The sequence below is a fragment of the Corapipo altera genome, unplaced genomic scaffold (genome assembly GCF_003945725.1).
Source record: "Corapipo altera isolate COAL_440 unplaced genomic scaffold, ASM394572v1 50, whole genome shotgun sequence".
Classification (NCBI taxonomy): domain Eukaryota; kingdom Metazoa; phylum Chordata; class Aves; order Passeriformes; family Pipridae; genus Corapipo; species Corapipo altera.
Genome location: NW_020884889.1, coordinates 125,193 through 134,339, shown reverse-complemented (window position 1 = coordinate 134,339; position 9,147 = coordinate 125,193). Strand labels below are relative to the sequence as shown.

General features: G+C 56.1%; 1 protein-coding gene across 1 annotated transcript in view; it reads left to right on the top strand.

Annotated features, from left to right (window-relative positions):
* SKOR1 (SKI family transcriptional corepressor 1) overlaps positions 1 to 1,079 on the top strand; it is a 10,742-nt gene extending 9,663 nt beyond the window's left edge. Inside the window, exons 10-11 of the mRNA XM_027644535.1 lie at positions 326 to 391; positions 479 to 1,079. Of these exons, the coding sequence (XP_027500336.1) occupies positions 326 to 391; positions 479 to 576 (164 nt within the window). The 3' untranslated portion in view covers positions 577 to 1,079. The remainder of the gene's footprint in view (positions 1 to 325; positions 392 to 478) is intronic.
* The last annotated feature ends 8,068 nt before the right edge of the window (positions 1,080 to 9,147 follow it).

Here is a 9,147-nt window from a genome sequence, read left to right as displayed (position 1 = left end):
TTTAAATCTCTGTCCTTTCGTGCCCTCCAATTCGTCTCGGCATTTCCAGCCGCCCCGCAAACGGCTGCGAGGCATCATTACACGGCAGCGAATGAACCTTCCCTCTCGCAGTAATTTCCGCACGGCCTAAATTAAAAACCGAGGCGTAAAATTACGTGGGAAGCCGCGAAGCCGTGCCCGACTTTGCGCCCATCGCGTGCCCCCCCCCGTGCCCTCCCTCTTTCCCCCCCTTCGCGCTGCGGTGCCCTCGGGCCCAGCGCATCCCCGACGGGGCGGCCGCGCTCAGATTGGCCCCGGGCGCGGTGTGATGCTCCCCCCATCCCAGACACGCTGTGCAACGAGCTGGACCAGGAGAGGAAAGCGCGCTACGCCATCCAGCAGAAGTTGAAAGGTACCGCGGTAGGACGGGAAGGGGGGGCACAGACGGCTGAGGGGGGGCCCGGGGGCTCCAGGGGGTGACGGTTCCGTCCCTTTGCAGAGGCTCACGACGCGCTGCATCACTTCTCCTGCAAAATGCTGACCCCGCGGCACTGCACGGGGAACTGCTCCTTCAAGCCGCCGCTGCTGCCCCAGTGAGCCCCCCCCCGGCGCCCCCCCCCCCCGAAGCCATGCGGGCACAGCCCACACAAGCCATTTCCACGAGGAGACACTTGTACATAGAGGACTCGGAGCCCGGCTTTCCTCGGACTGGCAATACGGCGGGGGGCGGCCCCGGGCCGGCCGGGGGGGAGCCGGGCCCTTCCCGGGCCTCCCCCTCCCCGCTCCGCCTCCCCCCTCCCTCCCTGTGTGTCCGCTTCTTCCACCCTCGCCCAGACTGGAAACAAAAGTGGCTATGTGCAATGGATATAAATGTACTGTGATTCTCTTGGTACAGTATTTGTCGGATTTTTATTTATTTATGATGTATATTTATCCCCCCCCCCCCCTCCCCGCCCCGGGCCCCCTCCTTTATCCCCCTTCCATGTAAATTCTGGATGTAACGGCACTTTAACGGGCGGACCCGCGACTCCGGAGGCAGAACATCGCTCGCCCGCTCTGGGGACAGACCCCCCCTCTGTACGTGATTTTGGTTCTTTAATAAAAACAGACTTTAAGAAGCCGCCTGGTGCGTGGGGCTGGCCCGGGGGGCGGGGGTATCTCCCCCCCGGGGGGGGGGTGGGCTCGCACGGCCCCGACGGCCGCCCCGGGGGTCTGCGCTGCCCCCCGGTACCGGGACTCTGAACCTGGGGGGGTGCTGCGAAGCTTTCCCGATCCCTCCTCCTCCTCGCCGCAGCCGGGAGCTCATTAATGCCCATTTATATGCTCGTTTCACACATGAAGGTATCCCATTAATGAGCTCTGAGAGCGGGCGCGAGGTGCGCGCACACCTATTACCCCCGAAATACCTGCTTTCAGCCCAGAATTAACCTCGCACCGCAGCGGGATCGGGAACGGGACAGGGACAGGGAGAGGGGAGGCTGCACCGGCGTCCCGGGGAGCTCCGGGCTGGAAGGGACCGGGCGGGGACTCTCCCCGGGAGCTGCGGGAGGGATGCACCGTGATCCCGCTGCCGAGGCAGGGACCGCGGAAAAGGATGCGGGGACAGGGAGCATCCCGAGGATCAGCAGCATCCCGGAGCCCGGGACCAGCGCGAGGGAAGAGGGTGGAAGGGGGGGATCACCCGCGGGGCCGCGCGTTGCCCGCCCCGGCGGGGTCTGAGCTCGGGAGCGCCGAGCGCGGCTGTGCCGTTAATTAGTTTGCGGGGCTCATTAGGCGGTTCCGCGGCCTGCGCCGCCACCGCGCGGGCACAGCCGGAGGTGCAGCCCCCCCCCTTCTCTCCCCGCCATTCCCGACCCCGGGATCAGCTGTGCCGGAGCAGGAGCAGCGACTCCCACCTATCACCTGAGGGGCAGGAAGCCCATCCCGGCCCGGGCACGCGGACGCGGTTGGCTGGGATGGAGGTTAAAAACCCTTGGGGTGGGAGCACAGATGGTTTTTGGGGATTCTCTTTGTTTTTCTGAGCTTCAGACAAAGTTCCCATGGCTTCTTTGCCCCATTCCTGGAAGTGTCCAAGGCCAGGTTGGACAGAGCTTGGAGCAACCCGGGCTAGTGGAAGGTGTCCCTGCCCATGGCAGGGGTGGAACAAGGGGGCCTTAAAGGTCCCTTCCAAACCACTCTGGGATTTTTGAACGCAGACATCTTGCCGAAGGAGGTGTCTGACAGGTGACCCTGAGGGGGAGCAGTGGAGCTGGTGGCATCTCTCATGCAGGTAAGAGCTTGGGAAGGGGGGGTCATCTGCTGGGAAACGGAGAGGATGTGTGAATCAGGGAGCAGAATCAAGCTCTGCAAACCAAGAGGTGGTCACTTGAGGGAATGAAACAGTTGGGCCCCTTTGGGCACCTGAGCCTCTTTCTTTGCATGTTCCTCTGGGCCCTCCTGGCTGGGTCACTGCTGGCACGTCGTGGGCTGGAGGTGACCCTGTGGAGGGACCCCAGAGGGGCCTGGCCTGGGTCCCTGTGTCCCTGCCCAGCCCTGCTGTGCCCACCTGCCCGGGCACACCCCGTGTGTGGCAGCAGTGCCTGCAAACACGGGGACAAAAATGAACTATGGTGTTGTATTAATATTTTCACACTACTTAGCTCTCATTAAAATGTACTTTGCAGAATTTAATATGCAACTTCAAATGACACAACGTATTAAGTGCTTAATATACTAGAAATTATGAAACTATTATAGTCTAAGTAATATGAAATAATTAGAGTGAATTAAACTTCATCGGCAGAATGAGGGAAAGGCTTCAAATTTTTTATTTTTATTTTTTTTTTGTCTCAAAATAGTTGAATGCAGTAATAGCCCCTGAAAATAAACAACCAGAGTTAGGATTTTTAAATAATTAAAGCAGGAAGAAGCCTGGAGTGTCTGTATTTGAGCCTGTGATGCATTTGGAAGCGGGGAAGCAGAAGGTCTGTTTGCAGTAGCTGATGGAGTTGTTCTTTCAGGCCAGTGGCAGAGCAGCTCCGAGGAGCTGCTCACCAGACCTCCAGCCTGGCCAAGGCTTGTCCCCATATGCTGCTTCTCTCTTGTGCACAAGGTTGGTGGTTGGAGCTGAGCAGACGTGGTGGCTCTCGGTGACAGAGAGGGTTCCACGTGGCCTGTGAGCTGGGAGACCCCTCAGCAGAGCAGGTCCCCTCTTATTGGGGGTGCCAACACCAGAGACCCTCTGTTAAACCCACAGGATGTGGCCTCTGGCTTTGGGAAGGGATTTGAGCCCCGGTGTGGGTGTTGGGGGTGAATCTCGGGGGCTTTTCTCGCAGGAGGGGATCCCCTGGAGTGGGAGTGCTCTGCAGCAGAGATGCAAAGCACCGGGCTGAGCTGCCAGGCTTGGGCAGGGGCTCTGCCCTGGGGTGTGGGAGGAGGGGACTGGGTGGGACTGCACTGCTCTGGCACCCCTGGGACGTGGAACAGGGCAGGAATCTGCTCTCTGTGTTTCACAGGCCCCAAACCCGTGAGGAGTGGGGGCAGCTCCGAAGGGGGTTGTCTGTCCAGCAGCAGCGTGGTGGAATTCAGAGGATGCCATGAATGAGGGGAGATTTAGGGTAGACATCAGAAAGGAATTCTTGGCTGTGAGGGTGGGGAGGCCCTGGCCCAGGTTTCCCAGAGAAGCTGTGGCTGCCCCTGGATCCCTGGAAGTGTCCAAGGCCAGGTTGGACGGGGCTTGGAGCAACCTGGGCTGGTGGAAGGTGTCCCTGCCCATGGCAGGGGTGGAATGGGATGAGCTTTAAGGTCTTTTCCAGCCTCCTCCATGATTCCATGGTGACGCCAGGAGGTGGCGTTCCCAGCGCCGCTCTGCTCCGCGCTCCTCCCGGAGTTTGGCTGGGTTTGAACTGAGGTTTTGTGCTACTTCCATGGAAACTACCAAAACTTCCCCTTGGGAATGCGCGTCTGAGCCGGAGCGGGGAAGCACAGGCAGCTCAGCCTGGTCCGTGGGCTTATCCCAGCCCGGGGCAGGACGTGGCATTCACCCTCACAAGGTCCCTGTCCTCCCTCCAGCCTGTCCCAGTCTCTCTGGGACGGTCCCGTCCTCCCCAGGATCGGCTGCTCCTCCCAGCGGGTGTCCCATCATCCAGGTGGATAATAAGGACAATATTGATCCCGAGGGATGGCTGCCAGCTGGACTTTGTGCCTGGACACATCCTTTGCTCCTGGCAGTCTGGCCAGTTTTCCTACTATTCCACTTATCCAGGCTGTATCTCACCGGTTGGGCTCCGAGGACACTATGGAAGCTGTGCCAAAGGCCCTGCTGAAGCCAAGGCAAACAAACCCCTTGATTTCCCCTCCTCCACAGGGCCCTTTCATCCCAGAGGGCACCAGGGAACGATTTGTGCCTGGGGAACCTGCACTGGCTGTTCCCAGTCACCGTCATCTTGGCCTCTTGGAGCACATTCCAGCAGGATTTGCTCCATCACCTTCCCAGGGCGGTGCTGGTGAGGCCAAATGTTCTGCACTGACCACTCTGGTTCTTCCTCCTCTCCCAGACCAAGGCTGGGAGTCACGTTTGCTTTTTCCCAGTCACCAGCACTTCTGAGACCTTTGGGAGATGATCCAGCAGCCCCCCAGTGACCCTGGCAGGTCCCTTGGGTGCTGCCCACCCAGCACCACGGATGTCTGTTTGTCCAGGGAGCCAAAGTGAACCTGAAATGTTCGGCTATGACCCAAATGTCTTGTGAGATGTTGGCTGCCTCTGCCTCACCCCAGCAAATCCCAAAAAGCTCTTTTTCCGGGGAAAAATCCCAGCTATTTGAGGCTGTGTCTGGCTCCAAGGGCTGGGTGCAAGGTGGGTGTTTGGTCCTTGCCTGGCTGGAGGTTCCTCCTGCCTCCATCTCCAGCGGTTTTGGGAAAATTTATTTTGAGCAATGATGTGTCTGGCTGGTGTCCTCTGGGTTGAAATTCAGTATTTTAGGGACAAGTGTGAACAGGACAGGAAGGAGCTGTGTGTGAACAGGATGAAGTGGCCACATGTGAGGAGATGTGGGTTTAATTAAATAGATTGAATTTTGGGTGCAAACAAGACTTTGTGCTGTGTGGACAAGAGAAGGGCGTGCACAGGGCAGCTCTGCCTCGCTTACAAAACCATTTATTTCCATGTAACAAAGTGAACTCTGTGGTTCTCCTGGAAACTTAAAACACATTTTCCTTCTTTTTTTTTTTTTTTTTTTTTTTTTTCTTCCTTCTTAAAAGCTGAAAATTCTTTGCTTTGGTCTCCTTTCTGACTCTTAATGAAGTCGTGGGATCTGCCTCCCCTCATCGTGCCTGCTGTTCTTGCTCTGCTTTGCTGCCCAGCCCTGTCAGAGGCAGTGCTGGGATGGGCCCTCCTCTCCCCTCTCCCAAATATTTCACACCTCCTGACACCAGCCCAGCTTCAAAGCTCACACCAAACACAGAGGGCCCACTGAAGGCCAGGCTTCTACTGAAGTCTGTCAGAGCTGAACATTACACATCCAAAGGTGGAATTTGACACTAACAAATGAATTCTCACTGTTTTTCCATGGAGGGATTAAGCTGCTGGTGCCACAGTGCGGGTGGATTAACTGGGGAGGGGGTGGGTGAGTGGGACTGATGCCTGTGCTGGAGGTTTCCAGTCCATTGAGTGTTGGAAGTAGCCGTGGGATGATGGGTCCCCAAGAACCTCACCCTGAAAATTTGGCTGCCCAGAGCCACTTCTCCTGTGCTGTAATCAAACGAATTGGTAGCCTGGGCAGGGGGCAGTGGGCAGGAGGCACTGCCCAGGGCTGGCACATGGAGCTGCAGGAGTGCTGGTCCCACTCTGCTCATTGCCAGCCCTACACAGGGTCTTGCACACCCCAAGGCCTGCCCACCCCTGTCCCCAGCATGTCTTGGTGGTGGTTCCTCATCCCAAATGGCCACTGGTGAGCTCTGAGTGACTGTGTGCCAGCCAGGACACACAACCCCAGAACGGGTCAGGTTGGAAGGCACCCCTGGAAGTCATCCAGCCCATCCTCCCTGCCCCAGCAGGGTCCCCAGGAGCAGCCACTCAGGGTTGTCTTTTGACTATCTCCAGGGAGGGTGACCCCACACCCTCTCTGGGCAGCCTGTTCTGGTGCTCAGTCACCCTCACAGCAAAAACCTTCTTCCCAATGTTCAGGTGGAACTCTCTGTTCCTCAGTTGGTGCCTGTTGTCTCCTGTCCTCTTGCTGGGCACCACTGAGAAGATCCTGGCTCTGTCCTCTTGGCACCTTCCCTTCAGACAGTTACAGACTTTGACTGGAGATCTTATCTTAGTTTGCATCTTATTTGATCTTATTCTGGAGATCTCTTCTCCAGGCTAAACAGGCCCAGCTCCCTCATCCCATCCTCCTAAGGGGGATGCTCCAGTTCTCCCCATTGCTGAAGGACTTGCCCCAGGAGCTCTGTGTCTGTCTTGCCCTGAGGAGCCCAGCACTGGACACCATCCCAGCTGAGGTCCCACCAGGTCTGGGTAGAGGGGCAGGATCAGCCCCCTGACCTGCTGACATGGGCAGGCAGTGCTGCAGGACTGTTGCTCCCTTTGGAAGAGGACAGGGGTACCTTTTTTGGGAAGCCTTTGCCCCATTGTGCTGCCCCAGCTCTGGAAGCAGGAGCAGCCTTCAGCTGGAAGGGCCATTAATGTCACCTTCCACAAGCACTGTGCTCACAAAGGAACCTGCCAAGTGTAGCACGTTTTAATTTGCTCTTTTCCCAAGCATTCCTGGGTTTATGGCTCGGCTCAGGCTGGATACAATGCTCTGCACAGACATAAAGCTCCCTCCAGAGGGTCACTCCACACCACAACCTTTGGGGGCTCCCTCGAGGACATTGATGTGCTGTTTCCTGGAAAGCATCTGCCCAAAAAAGGGGGGGTTCTGTTGGATTCTGCAGAAATCTGAGCTTTGGAAGCTGGCAGGGACGTTTGTCTGTGTGGTGGTTGTGTCTGGCAGGCTGCTGGCTGAGCACAGGTATGTTACTCTGTTCTCTGTTTTAAATGCTTGGTTGTTTTCAGGTGGTATGGATTTGGGAACATGGTAATTGCGTAAAAATGAAAGAGAGAGGGAGGAAAAAAAAGGAGAAACTTGAGAGAGAAAATGCATTTTGAGTGATGCCTGCACCACATTGAGAAGCACATTTGCAGTTTCTTACCATCTGTAGCAACTTGTCCAAAGCAAACATTACCAGTCAGTCCAGGTTTGGCTGCATAATTGCCATAAACCATTGCAAGGGCATCCAGAATAGCACAGCCCTGGAACTACTTCTAGGATTAGGTCCTACTCCCTTGAAAAATAAACCTTGGCAAGAGCTCAGTCCTCCCTAATAAAAATTCCATTTTCACAGCTCTAATCAAGTTTTCCAGAGCTCTGGTCCAAATTAGAAACTGCTCACAGAATATCTGACCCAGGAGAACAAGATGGAGCTTTTCATTTAAAGCAGCACCAGGCTGGAAATTTCCAAAGTTCCACCTGTGGCAAAGCTGTGGAGTGTGTCCCAATAAATCCATCCCTTCCATGGCAAAGCTCCTGGTCCCTGCTTGCAGGTGGAAGAGTCTCCTTTGGAGGATTCTTCCAGAAAAGGCATCTCTCTTCACAGACAGGCTGGGAGAGCTGGAGGGGTTCCCCTGGAGAAGAGAAGGATCCAGGGAGAGCTGAGAACTCCTTCCAGGGCCTAAAGGGGCTCCAGGAGAGCTGGAGAGGGACTGGGGACAAGGGATGGAGGGACAGGACACAGGGAATGGCTTCCCACTGCCAGAGGGCAGGGTTAGATGGGATATTGGGAAGGTGAGGGTGGGGAGGCCCTGGCACAGGTTTCCCATAGAAGCTGTGGCTGCTCCTGGATCCCTGGAAATGCCCAAGGCCAGGTTGGACGGGGCTTGGAGCAACCTGGGCTGGTGGGAAGTGTCCCTGCCCATGGCAGGGGTTTGGAACTGGATGAGCTTTAAGGTGCCTTCCAACCCAAACCATTCTGGGATTCCATGATTCTATGAAGATCCTGTTGCTTCCCTGGAATCCCTCCTTGATTGTCACTCACCTGCCCTCCTCCCCATCAGCAGGAAGCACTGGGACATCACTGGGGTGTGATGGGTGCTGACTGTGCAGGATTGATCCTGTTACACAGTGTATTTCTGCATTTCCAAGAGGGAGATTTCAGGACTGTGGGGCTGCTCCCAGGATCGATGGCCGGGTCTGTGCCAGTCAGCTGGAGCTCAGCACCAAGTGTTGGAAGAGCTACTCCTCAAGTGAACAGCAAAGGCAGTTTTATGTCTAATCATCTGAATTGTTTCCTACCATTGTTCCTCAGCCTTAGATCCAACTGTTCCACAGCCATTCTCAGTGCAAATGTATTTTTCTTTTTGTGTGATAAATGCTCGTCTGGCAATATTTGGGAAACAAAGAACCCATGACAGAGAGCCTGGGAGAGAGATGATCCAGTTACATGTAACCCTGGGATAAATCCCTACTTGTTACACAGTGCAGGGGATGTGAATCCTGGAATCACTGAGGTTGGAAAAGATCTTCAAGGTCACTGAGTCCCCCCTGTGCCCCATCCCCACCTTGTCCCCCAGCCCAGAGCACTGAGTGCCACGGCCAGGCCTTCCTGGGACACCTCCAGGGCTGGGCACTCCAAACCTCCCTGGGCAGCCCCTGCCAAGGCCTGACCACCCTTTCCAGGAGGAAATTCTTCCTCATATTCCATAACCTTCCCTGGCACCAAGGTCAGGCTGACAGGCCTGTAGTCCCCTGGATCCCCCTTCTGATCCTTCCTGTAGGTGGGTGTCACATTATCCAACCTCCAGCCCTCCTGGTGAGCCAGGACTGGTGAGAAATGATGGAGAGTGGCTTGGAGATCTGTTCCCCCAGCTCCCTAAGTACCCTGGGATGGATCCCATCTGGTGCCACAGACCTGTGAGTGTCCCAGTGGCTCAGCAGGTCTCCACCTCCCTCTTCCTGGATTTCAGGAGGTCTGTTCTTCCCCCCATCCCTGTCTGCCAGCTCAGGGGGTTGGTTGCCCTGTGGATAACTGGTCTCTCTGTTGAAGACTGAGGCAAAGAAGGCAATAAGAACCTCATCCTTTGCCTCATCCTTGGTTACAATGTTCCCCTCCCCATCCAACAAAGGCTGCAGGTTTTCCTTGGCCCTCCTT